This window comes from Falco cherrug, chromosome 4 (genome assembly GCF_023634085.1).
Source record: "Falco cherrug isolate bFalChe1 chromosome 4, bFalChe1.pri, whole genome shotgun sequence".
In the NCBI taxonomy this organism is placed as follows: Eukaryota; Metazoa; Chordata; class Aves; order Falconiformes; family Falconidae; genus Falco; species Falco cherrug.
In genome coordinates, this window is record NC_073700.1 from 75,365,707 (window position 1) to 75,383,943 (window position 18,237).

Here is an 18,237-nt window from a genome sequence, read left to right on the forward strand (position 1 = left end):
CTGTGAGCATAATATTTTTTTCCCTTGGGGATAGTTTTTTATCCCCAGAAGTTTAATATCCTGCAGGATATGTGTTTTTTTTAAAAAAGGTTTATTTAAAACTTAGGCTCAGGAGTGTGATGGTTAAGTGTGACATTCACAAGCTGTTTTGCAGTTATGAAAAATGCATGAGAACATAACCCACACAGCTTCTATAAGAATAGTCAGGTGATTTTCAGTGTAATTTTCCATTAAAGTTTTCTTTACTACATAGATCTTGAAAATTTCAAAGAGAGGTATTCACATGACAGTGTAGTGCAAAGACTCATACTGCAAGATCTTGGATTAAACCTATTACCCCGTCTACAGTCTATATCAATGGAATGGCTATTCGAAATTACCTGATCAGAAAAGACAGATTCCTGTCATTTATTTTTCTCTCTGTTATTTTTAATACTGTCACATCAGTTTGAAATACTAGCTTCTTCTATTTCTGTATTCAGCATTTTGGCATACTCTTTCTATCCTTGTTACTATGATCTGTGTTTCCTTAACCAGAGGGGAAAAAAAATTCTAATCTCAGTTACTGTAACCTGTGCTGCCAGAGATGCTCACTCCCTGTGCTCAGTGGGGCTTTTAGACTAATCTTGCACTGGGAAAATTGTAGGCCAATAATAGGAAAACTAGCTTAATGGCAACTATTCTTCAAGGAAAGTGAAGCATAAAAGCAAACAACTAAAATTCCTGTTAGATTTCTTGGAGGAAAAGACGTGCACTGTTCTGTGCTCCAGTTGCCAGTGTCTTCTTGGAGGTAACGTGATCCGTGACAATTTGTGCTGGCTTACTTTCACAGTGACTTGGGAGTATGTTTAATTCTTCAGAGGCACGGGGATCTTTACTCCCTTCTGTCCTAGTAATTCATCTATCTTTCCCATCTGAGTGCTGTGGAAGATTTCTCACTAGCATGAAAATTCACTTTTCAGTGATTTTTCCAGTGGTATCTATTTCTTGTTCACAGGTTGATTGCTGCCTGTTTAACTTTTTGCCCATTAAAAAGTTCAGTCTTAGTCACGTATGCACCTGTGTTTTATTTTTTTCTTAGCTTCAGAAATTCTTTTTTTTTTTGTAGCAAATACAAAGCTGTAGCACTGAGCAGTGGCCTTCTTTACACCTAAATAGCCCCACTGATGTTTGCTATATACAAGTTTGTGTGGGCATAGGGAGGAGATCTCTGTTTGGCTTATATCCAACAAATCATGATAAATTTAAAGAAAAGACTTGAAGGCTTTAGTTAACTAAACAAAAAAATTACACATTCAGTAAATAACCAGATTTCAGATATGGTAAAGCTTGTCCTTTTATCACAGTCACTTTATGTTGTGACATGTTTTGGTTGACGGCCGGCTGCACATGAGCCAGCAGTGTGCCCAGGTGGCCAAGAAGACCAACAGCTTCTGGGCTTGTATGAGAAACAGTGAGGCCAGCAGGGCCGGGGAAGTGACTGTCCCCCTGTACTCAGCACTGGTGAGGCCGCACCTCGAACACTGTGTTCAGCTTTGGGCCCCTCACACCAAGGGGGACGTTGAGGTGCCGGAGCGTGTCCAGAGAAGGGCAACGAAGCTGGTGAAGCGTCTGGAGCACAAGGCTTATGAGGAGCGGCTGAGGGAACTGGGGGTGTTTAGCCTGGAGAGGAGGAGGCTCAGGGGGGGCCTTACTGCTCTCTACAGCTGCCTGGAAGGAGGCTGTAGGCAGGTGGGGATCTCTTCTCCCAGATAACAAGTGACAGGACAAGAGGAAATGGCCTCAAGTTACACCAGGGGGAGTTAAGATTGGGTATTAGGGAAAATTTCTTCACAGAAAGGGTGGTCAAGCATTGGAACAGGCTGCCCAGGGAAGTGTTTGAGTCACCATCCCTGGAGGTATTTGCAAGGTGTGTAGATGCAGTGCTTGGGGAGATGTTTTAGTGGTGAACTTGGCAGTGCTAGGTTAATGGTTGGACTCTATTTTAAACGTCTTTTCCAACCTAAATGATTCTATTACTTTGTGGTTCTGTGTTGGTGTTTTAGGGGGGTAAAAAGCAATACGGAGAAGTAAGAAGAAAGGAAAATTTATAGTGGGTGGAAGTATTATAATGTTAGATCTTCAAAAAGTAGCTTTGAACAAACATTTATCAAAATACATGTGTTCAGCTAAAATTAGCTGAAATTCAGCTAAAATTAGTACTCTTTTTCTGTTGAGAAATCTTGCCTGGGTGAAATTGGAGGATTACACCAGCTTTCTAAAACATAGGGGGAATTCTTGGAAGGCTGCTGCTTGTGAGGTGTTGGGGCTGATGGCAAGCACTGTACATTTGACGTGCTCTGGATATGTCTCACTCGCTATGTGTATTTCAGTCAACCACTTCCTAGGCAGAATATGGGATGCTCGTGACTCAACCAACACAAATCTCTGTGTATATGTTTTCCCATGTGTTTTACCGGAAGGAATAAAATAAAAGAAGAGCTTGTACTTAAAAGTAATTTTTCTGTATTTGATTTTAATAGTAGCATTTACTAAAAAAAAAACAACAACAAAAACCCAAAACAACAACAACAAAAATTGGCACCATAATCTTGCTGTGACAAGACACATTTTTTGAATAGATATGGTTGAAAAAGATAATGTGGAGAAATCTGAATAACAAAATTTACGGCCACGAAGCTCAGAAAATAACTGTGTGAAAGGGAGAGTGCAATAATAAAGAAGGCTGAGGTGGTTATAATTGTCAGCAGTCACAGAGAATTTCAAATTATTTAGATCCCCCTCCATAGCCCTTTATTTAGACCCCTTTAAGCTTAAAACAAGTTTTGGGAAGTTTCCTGTTTTTGCATTATCTCAGTCAGTCTTCACCTCCTTTATAATCCAGAAATAAAAGGAAAGGTAAGAAGAGTATGAACTTCTTAACCTTATAAGCAGCTTGTAGTAAGTTTGAATTATTATTTGTAACTCCATTTAAAGAAAAAAATGAGAAAATGTTGGGGAAATGGTAAACTTGTTCCTTCATTTTCTGAAGTAATTGCATGTGCTGAGTGATATCTGTCTTGGTGTTTCATTTAGAACTATCATGCAAATTAGTTTGCAGACTCTGCTGCCTCAGAATTTATTTAATTTTTTTTTTTTTTGGTGAAATCCTCTGAAGTGCTTTTCTACACCAGATACCTTCAAAATTTTAAGCCTTTTAAGATTACTAATGCAAGGAAAAATAATGTCCATTTTCACAAAGGAACATCTCTAATACTGTGAAAATGTGGGTGATCCCATCTAGTGATCCAGTGGGAATACAGCTGAGCTCCACTGCGGAGGTGCTGTAACCTGCCAAAGAGGAGGATTTCAGCCACGTGGTTTTACTGCATACGAGGCAGACGGTGGCTCATGGGTTTCTGATTGTTTTCTGGTTGTTTCTGGTCTGCTCTTACTCAGTGTGAGCAGGCACTGCACAAGTGATTTAGGTTGCTTGGGGAGGGTGGTGGGTCAGCCTTGCTGCTGCAGAGCTGAGCCCTGGGGCACTGTGTGGGGTTATCCCTGAGGACAACAGAGTTGAAACCAGCACCTCTTTTGTATGCTCAGGAGTGAGCTCACCTCCTGGTCCTGCCACTGCAAGATTTAGCATTTTGCCTGTACTTGGTAAGGATGCAGCAGCTTCCAGGAGAAGAATGAGTCAAAAGGCATGACCTTAAATCTATGCTTGTTGCAGCTGGAATATGGAGAAATGAGCTTGTGGTTGCAAGAGTAGTTACTGTTGATGATTTACGTGTGGTAATGGATTAAAGGCTTCCTGTTGCCTATCAAGATCTTAAGGCATTACAAGTTGTTGTGACCTTTATATTATAGTTTTCAGCAGTATAAGATAAAAGTAAATCTCAGTGTGAAAATAAGGAATTGATGTGAAACCCATGTATAAACCCTGTCCTTTTTCTGCCTTGCTATGAGGAAACCAACAGTGAACTATTCACTGTTAACTAGGGCAGCATTTCCATTCCAGCTGCTCACAGTGTGTTCACTGCAACCTGCAATTTGGGAAATCCTTTGCTATCACTCTTCATTATATGGGAGGCACTTTAATATCTAAACACTTTTTTTCTATAGTTGTATAATGTTGCATTAGTCCATAATTGGGTATTTTAATGAGAAGGCTACTTGAATAAATATTCTAGTGACATCTGTAATAAAGCTGTGATTAAAAAAAAAAATATTTGTTTCTAACCAGGCAGAATGCATTTTTAAGCACAAATGGGGAACCAAGAATATTGCTGCCTTATCTATAATGACGTCTTCCAAATAGTAACAGCAAAAAGATCTGAGCGGTCTCCTATGACATATTTTCATTGGTCTATTAATATTTAGGAATTAGATAGCAAAATAATAGGTTGTTATGTGTACTGGAGGGACATGAAAGGGCTCAATTTTGCAAACCTACATGTGTATATTCAGATACCAATCAATAGAAAGCTGGGATTTTCATCTCAGAAAAAGGTGTATATATGCCAAAGCATCCGAATTTTGTCTCAGGACTACTGTAGAATAGTTGAATAAAGAGATTTTTTGTGTTTTCTGGCTAATGGTTAATTGGATGTAATAGAGGGGTATGAGGTACTAAGTCATCTGACCTGGGATGTTCTTTGTTTAAATAGAAGTAATTTTTAGGCTCAGTTGATTTAAAACTTTTGAACATGGTTTTAAAAAACTTTACACATAGATGTATCCTGTGCTGTAATGTTTGTTACCTTTCAAAAAAACATGAAATGAGTACTTTTTGTAAATCGGGTGTAAGATCCTAAATATGAGTGTACACTGTGCACAGCTGCACATGTCTTAGAGTCTCCCAGTTGTATTCAGTGCTGGATTTCCTTGGCTGCTTTTCTTTGTGATGTTATAACCAGAGTACTAACAAATCAGCCTCTGTATGTGATTTTGAGCATTGGTGCTGACCCTCCAAAGTTTCTGCTCTATACTCTTTTGGTTGGTTTAGGTACAGGACATCTGGGCACTGCAGTCTAAAATATGCTGAGATATGCTGAGAGCAGCTGCAGGTCATTTTTTTGCAGTATCTTTTGTGTCTTGGGGAGGAAAAATAAAAAGCCCTTCCCTTGCAGACAACTGGAAAATGGGAAAGTTTGGGAAAATGGGATGCACTTCGGAAAACTCAAACATTTTTCCAAGAACTGAATTGGAAAGTTTTCATATCAGGTGGATTTCTGTTTTGGCAGTGTTGTGGTGTTCTCAGTTAGGACTGTGTAAAAGTGGGATAAGTACCTGTCTAAGATAAGTCTGTCATCTGGCCCTTTGAGCAAGAATTATTGCTTAGCTTAGTTTACTTTTAGACCACTCACTTAAGCTGCAGATATTAAGGCTACAGGACTTTAATCAACTGTGCTGTATATACATGCCATTCTAAGTATGGTGTGATTATATCCACAATCTGAAGACTGTAAACATAAGTCAACATCAAGATACTCTCATTAAAGATGCTTTCCTGTAGTATTTTGACTGCTACCTCGACAATGGTTGATGTAATGGGACACTGACTACTTAGAGCAATGTTGGGGAGGGGGGCTTTAGTCTTTAAAAAAATAAATAAATAAACAGCTCTTTTAATCTGGCTTTGTAGGGCAGATTGAGAATGTTGTTTAGATCTCTTAACAAAGACAGATGACTAAGTTGTTAATGATCTTTTTCCTGTATGAAGTGATGCATGTGAAAAATAAAACAGAAACATCTCTTTGATTAAGCACAAAATCCTTTTGATAGTTCCAGTGGTGTAAGTGTATGATTGATATCTGCAACCACCATCTGGGGTGTTGAATGATATTTTGAGTAGGCCATTATATTGTTTCATTAGCTCTGCTATTGTTATTTTTATTTTTTTTTTTATTGTTGGCTTCTGAAAACATGCAAATCTGTTCTATGAGTTTTGATAGCGATGTGTGGTCTCTAAAGGCTGACTCAAAGCAGTTAATGTTGTGGGTGCAATACATGCTGAAAGATCTTTTTGTTTTGTTTTGTTTAGCCTACAAGCCCCAAGTTTGGAAAAGCAGACTCATATGAAAAACTGGAAAAACTAGGGGAAGGGTCCTATGCTACAGTATACAAAGGGAAAAGCAAGTAAGTGATGGTTTTCTTCATTTAATTTTGTGTGTAAATGAAGATAAGCAGAGAGCATTGACTAATGTTGCTGCACTTGTACATAGATCCCTGTGAATGGATGCAAAGTGGTACTGACAGCCATGTGCTCTAGTGAAAGAGACTGAAACCATGTTGCATAGGTAACATATTACATGCACACCAGAACAAGATGAAATTCCATCTTGTTAATCTGGTTTTTTGTTTGTACTTGAATGTTATAGTGCTTTCTCAATATCCATACCATGTTAATTTTTACGGGTAAAAACATGATACACAGTCAAGTAGCTTTTTCTGATGTTCTGAGAGCAATACTGAATATACGCAATAAGTTGTTGGTCTTTTTGTTTGTCATTATAAAAAAGCTTGAATAAAATCATATGAAGGGAATGAATGGAATTTTGGACTACTATAGTTTGTTTACAGGAGTTTATTTACAATCATTGCAACTACTCCACCTCAAAATAACCTAATGTATACATGTCAGAATTTTTTTTTCAGCCACTGTAATGTTATGTATTGCAACTTTTTTATCCCCAGTGCCCTAAGTTGTTCTATATTGTATAACATAACTCAGTAAACGCACTTAAAATATGCTTCTTGAGCTTTGGTTGAGAGTTATCTTTTGTCAAGCAGTGTTTTGTGTTCATATATTTAATCAAGTTTTCATGATGAAATTTTCAATAATAAAGCAGTTCTGAGAGAGGGATTGGGTATGTGTGATATCTTCATTTTAAAACTTCGTCTAGTGAACGATAGATGAGGCAATGCTGCCATTCTCAGCAGAGAGAATATCATGACAGTCATTGAACAGTGTAACTACTGAAACAGTGAAATACATGTTAACATTTTCCAGGGTCATTAAGTTAGGTAGGTACTGAAATGTAATTTTTTTTCACTGAATATTTGTAATAAATCAGAATGAGGGATGCCCGCATCTCTCAGTAACTTTGAGAGCAGTGCGCATAATGACAGCTGATAAGAATAAAACCATGTTCTAAATGTACAAGTATTTACACTTCTGCCATGCCAGTGCATGTATTAATCTTTCAATGGCAGCTTTCTTCAAGAAAATGCAGTTACAGTGTATTGTTAATGGTTTGGTTATGCATCACTCTTAAGTTCCAGACATTATACACATGTAAGCTTTTTTATTGGGGTCTGCATAATATGAGGAAATGGTACAGATTTCAGCTTGCACCTTATTACTAGGACCATTCAGTAAAATCATAGCATGTGTCTGGTGATAGTTATCCCATATGCCTGGGCTTTCAATAACACTGAATTAAGGTAACAGGGTTGCTAGATGCCCCAAAAATCAGTGGAAAAGACTGAAAGTTAAAACCAAAGCAAAGCACTTCCCTGAAGCTATTTCATTCAGTGGTGATTTGTGAATGTGTTATGAAGCATGGAGTTGTTAGAAGTATTCATGTGTTGTAGTAGAGATGACTGCAGACCTGTAAGAAATGCTTCAATGATGTTAATGGTAGTTGAATAATAAATTGAAATTATTGGGCACACTACATTCTCCATTATAAATAACAAACTCTGGATACATAGTGTGAAATATAACGATTATATGTGACTTTATTCTGCTGCTTCATGACATCTTTTGCAAGGTCTTTAAAATGTATTTTGAAGAAAGTGTGTATAACTAGAGTGTGGATAAGAATGTATATGCAGAGCGTATTTCTAATGTTATAGTAATATTCCTTCACTTGCTTAATTTTGATCGGCTTACTTTTTTCCCCCACTGAGAATTATGTAATTCCTGTATTACACTGCACCATCCAGTTTCAGCACCTCTAGTCCAGACTTCTGTTTCTTGAACTAGAGTAACAGTTGAATTACTTCTCAACATCGGGAGATTGTGCTTCAAGAACAGGGTAAACACTACAGGGTCAAACTGCTATTTCAGAAGGAGGTGTTGGTTGAGTAATGTAACCTTGTTGCCTCTTATGTTCCTATGAGAAACTGAGGAATCTCTGGCCCAGGTGGTATCCCCAAAGAAGAGTGAGCACCACTGCTATGGCATACTCTCAGGGAAGATGGATGGCGGGGGCAAATGGGTGGGCCAACACTGGCTCCAGCCATTCTGTGAGAGCCTGACTTTTGTGCTGCTTTTCTGGCAGATTGGCTCAGACTGTTTCTAGCTTTATCTAAAATGATAAAGGAATACAATTTTTTTCTAGCACCTGCTGTAGCTACATAGGGTGAGGCTGTGATATGCATCACTGTGTTCTCCTGGCTACAGGCTCAGTGGGAATTAAAATGAGCAAAACAGGTCAAAAGAGGTCTGTTTGTTTTGGCGTGTGCCCAATTTGACTGCTGAAGGATTAAGCCCTCATGGCACACCACAGAATGCAGACATGACTTTTATGTGGAAAAGCTGGTAACACTTGCACAAGTGCATTTTGGTCAAAATGTTTGAGAATCTCTAATTCTCAAGTAACTTTAATGCTGGCCTTTCTCATTTCACCAAAATGTTTCTAAGATTTATCCGTAACTGTAGCTGAATATAGAGAATTTAAGATCAGATTGAGCTGTTTTGAATGACGCTTTGTACTCAGAATTATTGTGCTTAATAGTTGTCACCAGCTGCATGTGGCAAGTGGTGGGGTTTGGTTTTTTTAAATGCATTTCCTGAGATATATTACAGCTTTTAAAATTGTTTCCCCTGCTGTTCATAATGATGGAATAAAAAATTCATGATCTTAGCTTACTATTTGGAAAGACTGAAAGGTACACCTGCCTCCAAAGACACAAAATCAGCCATTCATTTCTTAATATTTAAAGTAATGCATGCAGTAGCTTCCTTTCAGGACAAGCCTGGCTTTTTACAACTTGGAGCAGTATGCGTGGTACCAAGCCCTTGCCTTCCTATCAAACCTGGTTTTTTTCTAAGTATTTGTGGTATTATGCCAGGAAAGTGAAACAAAGTGGCCTAATTCCTCTTACTAGATGATGGATTTCTCTTTTTGTAGTCAGACAGAAATGATTCTCTAGGGTGAGGAAGCAGCAGAGTGAACGGGACTGTGTTACTGAGGAAAGTGAAGCAATACGCTCTTAGGCTGGGCTTTTTTTGTTTATTGGAGAAATAGCCAAGCAGCCATTTGTTTCTGGCTGACAGTTGCATCAATAGGCAAATCTATTTGATTTCACATGTTGCACATCAGTTGTGCGTCATGAAACTGATCTTGGCATGTTCATTTTCTACTTCCATTCAGGTTAGATTCTCACCTTACTTAGTTGTATAAAATCCCAAGAGGCTGCTTACTGCATGAAATTCAGATCACTTCGAAGTGATTTCTACTTTTTTTTTTTTTTTAAAGTAAAATTTTTGGGAAAAGTAGGCCTAGGAATTTACCGATAACACTGTAAAAAATTGTGCAGGTTCCACTGGCTCTCTGTTTGGCTAACACCTTGAACCTTTACCATACAATAGGTGCAGAGCAATAGGTGACTTTTGAATTCATGTATCATTTCATGGCGTGGTTGAGCTGAAGTGATGTCTGTTGGTGTATTGACACATATATCTTCCTGCTGCCATTGACCTTCTTCCCCCTTGAGCTTGATTATAAATTTACCTGAATGTACAGCATTGGGATCTGGCTTGATCTGTGGCACATAAATGTTGATGCAAGTTATGAGAGTCTGGAGACAAAGCTGGTGACAGCACAAAGGAGCTGCTGCCAAGCAGAACCCCTTACAAAGCATTGTGGAGGCCTCACATCCCCACATTGGGAACTCTGCATATTGCATTTAAGGGAAAAACCTGTGCTTTTGGCAATATTATGAATTGGCATGGTTTCCATCCTCTCCTCCCACTGTGTTCAATTGCCCTTCAAGGCAAAGATTTAAAAAAGATTACCTTGGTTAAAGCTATGTGATCTGTGACTGCTGCTTGCACAGCATGCATCTGTGTTTTGAGAGGCAAGCCAATAGTATCTCCACTGGTTCTGTACTGCTGTGGTCTTGATCTGCTTCTTGCTTTTCCATGTGATTTTTAGTGTACCTTTGCTTTTTTTGGTACCTTTTACTAAGTTGCATGTGCTCGAAGTATTACAAAAATATGTAGAATTTGTAAGAGAGCCCAGTCAACGCGTTTTTTGTCTAATTTTCCTACCACAAACTTAGATAATTCCAATTTATCTTAGTGAAATGCTTGTCCTAATTGTCACGTGAAAGGGATGGGGGGGGGGGGGGGGAGCGGGGGGGGAGATTCCCTCCGCCCTGGGTGTTTGATCTGTCTGTCAGCACCCCAGGAAAGCTGAGACCCTTGCGCCTGACCAGTTTGTCAGTGTCCCATTGCAGGGACCCTTCGCTGAATCGGAGGGCAATTCGACTGCCTTGTTCAGGGAAACAGGCCAACAGCATAAGGGGGACCCCTCAGCGGGTCTTCCTACTTTATTGGATTTATGTTACCCACTGCTGGCAACCGCTAGTGTCCACAAAGGATTAACACTAACAGTTTCCGGCATAACACTTCTCATTAATATAAAATTATGAAAAATTAAGGTTCATGATTCACAGTGATAGAGACTGTCTGCAAAATCAAGCTTGAAGGGATACACGACCAAACTATATACAACTCAAGTGTAATCACTAATAACAGCCAGTGTGAGTTAGTTATTGAGCGCGCATAAGACAAAGTTGTTACCCAATAGGCGTCGCTATGGGGGGAGAAGACAGGTTCAGCCCGTGGACTGACCCCAGAGGTTACGATGGAGTCTTCCCCAACTTCTCCCCTCATCTGTTCACCTCTTATACTTCATAGTATATTGCATATTCATTCATCATGCATAGGATTGGTTACAAGTTTCTCACTTGTAATGCAAATCAGTACGCGTCCTCAGAGAGCACTGCTGAAGTTCTCTGCTAACTATGTGTGCTCCTCAAGGGGGGCTATTTGAGTTGGAGGTTGTGATCTCCCACTACCACAATTATCTCTGTCCTATTTTCAGCTAATTTTCTGTTGATGTCAGTGGATTGCAACACCTTATCATCCTGTTTCCTCTCATAGCTAGAGCTTTCTTCACTTGAATGCGTAACTTAGACGATGGTGTTCTTTTCAGTGTCTGTTCTGTATTTCTCGTGCTCCCCCAAGGGTGGCCACCTTGATTAGAAGTCCCTTCATTCACAACAACTTCAGAGCGAGTCAGACTGACCTAGCTTTGTGAACGCTGAATCAGTCTGGTAACCCGGGAGTTTAGACAACAATTTCCACTCTGCCCTGGACTTATTTCAGTCCAGGACCAGTCCATTTCCATCACATTTAGGTGGCGCTTGAGTGACTCTAGTCATACGTGTTGCTACTAACTGCTGTCCTGTGCCCGGTGAGGTGTTACCTTGGAGGCAGGTAACTCTGGGAGGGAGGTGTGCGTTAGTATTCCAATGAAGTTGTTTCATCCGAGGAAAGTCATTTCACCACAGCGGTCGGCTCAGCCACGGACATCTCATGGATTCTTCACGTGACAGCTGGTATGCAGCTTATCAGCTGTGTGGTGCCGTCAAGTTCCCATTCCTGGAGGGAGCACAACAAGCACGGCTGCGGTGTCTCCACTCCACTCCATCCTGGCTCCACCGTCTGTCACTCCCATCAGCATGTGCTGAGCTGGCAGGATGTGTTGCTTAGGGAACTGTGGGGATGTAGATGCCGTGCATGCCAACCATCCTGAAGGCAATAGCTGTATTTTACCCTAAAAAAGCTTTCTGTAATACTGTGCTCCTATTAGGACCCAATTTTCTCTGATTCCCCCTCAAGGTGATTTTTCCACAGCTAATAAATTCTGGTCCCTATCCCTTTTAACTATTAATATGGGAAATTGGTAGAGCATGAAGCAGAACACAGTAGAAGCTCTGAGCTCTCATTGACTGCAGTGTTGGGACAGCCCTTCAGTCACGGTACCTTTCCCATTTCTTTTGAAATATGAATTTTTTCTGTTCAAGTTGGCTCCAACATTTACCCAAAGATAAAAGCTATTTTTTCAGCTCGCCAGAGCATTTTACATTTATCTCCATCAAAGGCAGTACCTTTCACTATTCGCCTGAAAATCAATACAGAGTTCATGGTATAAAGCACAGATCTTTGAGAGAAGTTGTGCTCAGCAGGACAGGCACCATGCTCTGCACTGGCTGCTTTGTTGGTTATTCTTGGGGCAGCAGGGAATGTTTGAATAATCAGTGGGAACTACCTGTATTGTTGTTGACATGATGTATTGTAATACGTGTTATGAATTTATAGCTGCCCATCATATTTCATATATATGTTTGTGGATGGCTGCTCACAAGAAAAAGGATGACTTAAGTATTTTGTTTTTATATTTATGATGCTGAAACCTTCACTGAGGATGACTGACAGGACTAATTACCATTCTGGCTCTTTTTTTAAGTTGCAGAATTTCTTTTACTTGTTATGAAACCTCTGTGACTCTTTCATTGTCTTTTGCTTTAGGTGCAATCTGTTGCAAGTGCCACAGGCTTTGGGTGGCCTGAAGAGCTTACCATGGTTTTATCTGTTATGCTGTCGCTTTTTAGTCATTCCCGTGGCTTTACTTCACACCTGCATGAGGTCTTGAGTTCACATGCTCCCTGACATTTTTCATGTGCAACAGTCCAGTTCACAGATAATTTCTTCATGTTTTGGCCAATTTATTTAGACTGAATACTTCAAAATTGCTCTGATTCATGTTGCCTTAGTGACCTAAACTTTCTGAACCTTTTATTTCTTGCAAATTGTGTGAGGTCAGTGTTCATCTACAAATGAAGCTCTTTTCATCTGAGGATGCCAGATGGCTGGAAAAGGATTATATATTCATGGATTATGAAAAGGCACTTTATGGTTACCTATTAGAGCTTCCCCTTTTTTTAACTTCTTCCCCTCCTCATTTCTTTTAACTGATGTGCTTAACTGAGTGTTGTAGGCATCTTTTTACCATACATATTAAAGCCATGACATGGGTTTATAAAGTGTGTACATAGATGCTTTTGAAAAAGTCTCTAGCATTGTAAATCCTTATTAAAGCAAATAACTTCAAGTTGAACTGGATGTAAAACTAATGATGACTTGATGTCAAATTAGAATGCCAAATGGTGGAAAAAATTACTAAAGGAGAGTAAGTTCTAAAATAAGTTACTAAGATTCTAACTAGAAGAGACTCATTGACCATACAGATTACTGACTGAGTGAATTTCTCAGTATTTAAAAGAAATATAGGGAGATTTTTCCTCTATAGTTGTATATATAAAGAGAACATTACACTATATATGCTGCGCTTCAACTTGCAAAGCACTTTACAGAGATGACTTAGCATTATTATCTCCTGTAACAGGGGACAAACCTGAGGAAACAAAATACATTACTTACCCAGGATTGCACAGGAAAATGTGGTAGAAAAACTAGAAGATAGTTGTATTGGATACAAGTGCTAAAAGTTATGGGGTAGTAATGTATTGGCACTAATGCATATATGCATGGTTGGAATGGTAAAGCAAATGCTGAAGTAATTTGGCAGCTAAATGCCGTTATGCACCAATATCTTTTCCACTTGGCTGTGGAATGGCATCTCTCAGGAGATCCCCTGTGACTGTTTGCAGGCAGAGTTGTAAGAGGCTACTTTACTTATAAGCGATACCACTTTATTTGTCTTCCAGTTGTCTTTATATGAAAAACATTTATACAAACACCAGTGGGGCCCAAAGAGCTGTGAGGTATGTGGAGGAGGCCCGGTGCTCTGCATTGCTCTCCCTGCTGCCAGTCCCAGGTGATTCGCTTCCAGCAGGTGTAGGTCAAGTGCAGCCCCTGTGCATAGATGAGCAGCTGGTTAGTTTGAACTGAATGATGTGGGCTGGAAGGTAGGGATGAAGGACCTGGAGGTAGACCTGCTTCTGTTCAAGTGAGAGCTATCCCATTGTTTGTATGAGACTGCCTTAGTCCTGTAAGGAATGGGATCCCTGAGTGCCAACGCTAGTTAATAATTTTAATCCTTCATCTCTCTTGGAACTCTTTTATGGAATCATAGAATCATTTAGGTTGGAAAAGACCTTTGAGATCATCAAGTCCAACTGTTAACCCAGAACTGCAAAGTCCATCACTGAACCATGTCCCTAAGCATCGCATCTACGTGGGTTTTTTTAATACCTCCAGGGATGGTGATACCACCACCTCCCTGGGCAGCCTGTTCCAATGGTTTGATCTTGTATTTTTCAGCTCTAATAAATGTCCTTAAGGAATTATCCTTAATCCACTTGGTTCTGCAAAAGCAAGGTAACTTTTATTTAGGATGGAGGTTAAAAGATGGTGGGAGTCAAAAAGAGAAATTGAGGGGCTGTGTAGTCTCTTGAGTATTTGCACCATAGGGCTTTAGTGGAACTGTAAGTAGTTGTTGTAAAGTACAAACTGAAGTCCTTTTCAGTAGGAGAAATAGAATATAAACCATGTTTACACTGAACTGTCTTTTATGATAATGACTAGAAGAAGTGTTTCCCTCAATGTGGAATTAATTACTTGTTGCTAGAATAATCAGAGGTGACTAAACCTACAGTGAATTTGCCTCTCTCAGGTTTCTTCAAAGGAAAATTCTGGCAGAGCCTGGTTTCATTAGGCTGCCGCGGTCTGTTTGGGGTTTTAGACATCTGTTTGTGACATTAATAACACTACAGAGTAGATCTAATCAGATATTCTCAGGTTTTGATCATCAAACTTTGAGTTTTACATGTAAATGAATATTTAACAATTGAAAGTTACTTCATAAAAATTAGTTTCTTGAAATGTGTATCACAAATAAGAGCATTGTCACAATACCACCTACAGATTTTTCTTTGCAGAAATGTTCCCAAGCTTAGCCATTGCTTGAGTTATGAACTCAGCCTCAACTCCAGACAGTGGTAAAATTCTGTATTAAATAAACAAATAGAAATTGGAGTGGCAGATTTTATGTTAATTGACTCTTTTAAATGTGTTTATATTTAGAACATTTATGGCATTTAAATATAACTTGAGAACTTAAGAAAATAGTGTTATTGTACTCTTTTTTTTTTCCTCTGTGTGTCGTCAGCATTATCCCAGTGAAGCCAATTAAGTCATCTTTACTTTACATGAACTTTACGTTCATCAGTATTATATATTCTTAATGATGCATTAAATAATTTCTAATCTTCTGTACTTTCTCATAAATGGTCATTTTTATAAATGTATTTATTTTGGTAATGCTGATATGTGGTGTTTTAGAAAAGGCTGAATGAGGCATTATATTAACATTTTTTGAAATATCTGGCTCATTTGTATTGTTTATACTATACAGACTTTTACTATATGTCACATAAACCAATTTGGACTTTTTTTTGCTGACATTGCATATAAAATTAGTAATTTATTAGAAGAGATTATGTAACATTAAAATGCTGCATTTCCATAAATTGTAAAACTGTCCATCAGCTGCTGGTGATGTGCCTAGAGTAAAGTAGTTTTGTGCGATGGTTAGGGAGGCTTCAGGACTTCTGTCCTTTCTCTGAAGGTTTTTAGATGAGAGAGAGGAGAGCATGAGTTAATTTAGGACGGAGGTGGGTTTGTAAGTTACAAAATAGGAATTTTATCATAGGTATTGCCCTTAATAGAAACTAATGAGACAGTTGACAGGGTGAACATAAGTGAAACCCTTGACCCAGTTAAGTGTATTGTTTTGAAAGGGTGTGAAATTGTTTACTTTGGAGAGTGAGCAAGAGAGGTGATTTAATGAATCCTAGATGTTAAAAGGGGCAGCAGCATTGCCTTTTCACTGTCTGAAAGGCTGTCTGCCTGTCTGTTTTTCTACTTGTATTTGAAAATAACGACAGTAGTGAGTATACTTTGAAAGTTGAAGACAAATGTGAAGTAATATCTGGGAGGAATCTTGCAAACCTTATTTTACCACTACTGAAGACTGCAAAGACAAGTTGTGATAGGTTGCAAGGCTATACCCTAAAGTAGCCCTTAGCTCACCTCTGCAGCATCACCTAACTGCATCCTCAGATTGCATCAGTGGCAGAATAGTTAAAGGATATGAATATACCCATCTATCTCTTTTGACTGTTGATACTTCATAATTTCTCACATTTCCAGTTTTATATGCTCCTGGTTATAGAAAATGAGCTGAAAAAATAAAAGGCTTTAATAACTGGGTAGTAAGTGAGAATAAGGAGGCTGTTTTATTCTGGAAGTTATAGATTGATATATTGGAGATAAATGATACTAAAGGGGAGCATGAAATCACAGAGAAACACTGCTTGAGCTTAGTTCGATCATTTTGATAGTATTAGGAGTTGCTATGATGTCTGTCAAGATGATGACAGATATGAATGACGAAGTGACAGTGATAACTAAATAGCACAGCCCACTTACTGTGTTAAACTGTGAATTCTTTGGAATTAGTTCTCTACTATTGCTGTTTGTGTTACGTGTTAGTCTTAATGAATCAATGGAATGTAGAACTTCAGATTAAAAAGAACATGATCTACACAGTGCTGCATGCTGTTCTCCTGTTGCTCTGGCAAGAGACTCCACATCCTTGTTTCCTTAGTACCTCCTTGATCTGCTTTGTTCCATTGTATTCTGCATTGCCTTCTCTGAACACAGCATCTGTCCTGTTCTTGATCTGCAAAATGATCTTTCTTTTCTTATTTAAATTCCTATTGTACAGTTATTTAATCTGTTGTAAAGTAATTAAGTTATCCAGGTATCTAACTTATTTAGAGGTACATAACAGGTAGGGTGGTGTATTAATGGAGGAACTGGAATTGAAAACTACAGAAATATGAACCGTATGTCTGTCATCAGCCTTTTTACTTCTGCTTTTATTATGGTTTATTCTCCTGTCTGTGCATGACACATGAAGATAGTTGGGGGAAGGCTTATCCTTTTCTGATGCCAGAAGTCCTGTTTAAATCTAAACAAAAATATATGTAAGGCAATTATAAGGAGGAATCCAGATAATTCATTAGGGTTAAGCTGATAATTATCTTTCAGCAGTGACTAGCGGCCTGAGACTTGAACTGGTGCCATTCTAAAGTATTATGGATAGTTGGAAGATGATGAATAAACCACCTTTTGATAACCAGGGTTTCTGAAGTTGCTCAGAGTCATTATGCAGTGCTGTCTATAGGGCTAATGAGATTCTGGCAGTTGCGAAACAAAAATAAATAGAAGAAGCAAGATGGTAGCCATCCTGTCACTGAAGTCATCTAACTGCAAAAATCAAAAGTCTGAGGGAGAAGGTGAATTCAGATTTGGTAGGTGTCCCTATCATCTTGCTTTAAAAAATAAATAAATCTTCTAGGGCCCAGTACAATGGGGAATTGCCTCTATGACTACAGGAGTGTGAAAGTTCCAGTGCTTCCTTGGGCTTTGTGGCTGTAAAGGCTAATTTTACTTTTATAGAAAGATTATTATTACAACTGTGTTATGTCTTTTTGGTATCTATCCTCACCATTGCTTTTCATACCTGGGGAGTAGGTTAAAGTTTCAGAGTACAAGTTTGTTCTTGAGGGTAATTAATACCAGCTTTTATCTTTCATTCAGTTTTTGTGAGGTTTAATTTGGCTAAACTGAACCAACTGGATTTTTTTGTAAGGCCTTGCATGTGATTCACGTGTGGTGAAATTTTGAATGCTAGAAGTAAAACCAGACAGTTAGATTTGAAACTAGTGACCTGTTGTAAAGTTTTGTCCCTTGGAGCAAAACCACTTTTAATCTTATAAATGAGAGCCATTATAATCTAGAACTAGCCTAGGTCGTGTAGTCAAGAATGTACTTCAGGGACTACTGCCCTAACAGGAAATGGCCAGAATGAGCTAAAAATACTTCTCATCTGAAACTTCTGTAGCTTTTTTTTTAGGGCAATAATTATGGGCGTGATGCAGTGGGAAGGTGGCAATCATTATACACTTGGATATAATGCAATGGGGCAATTGATGAAAATCATATGCCTTTTTCTTTGAACAATTTGATCAAAAAAAGGACCGATACTTTAAAACCGTATTTTATAATGTGATACTTCTTAACAAAGCTTCAGTTTAGTGCTGTAATAGAAAGGAAACAGGCTGACTCACAGAAAACAGATAATT

General features: G+C 38.7%; 1 protein-coding gene across 2 annotated transcripts in view; it reads left to right on the forward strand.

Moving 5' to 3' along the window:
• Positions 1–18,237, forward strand: part of CDK14 (cyclin dependent kinase 14) — a 316,633-nt gene that overhangs the window by 88,640 nt on the left and 209,756 nt on the right. For both annotated transcript variants that reach the window (XM_055709447.1, XM_027800119.2), the window contains one exon: positions 6,026–6,120. In XM_055709447.1, coding sequence (XP_055565422.1) covers positions 6,026–6,120 — 95 coding nt within the window. The remainder of the gene's footprint in view (positions 1–6,025; positions 6,121–18,237) is intronic.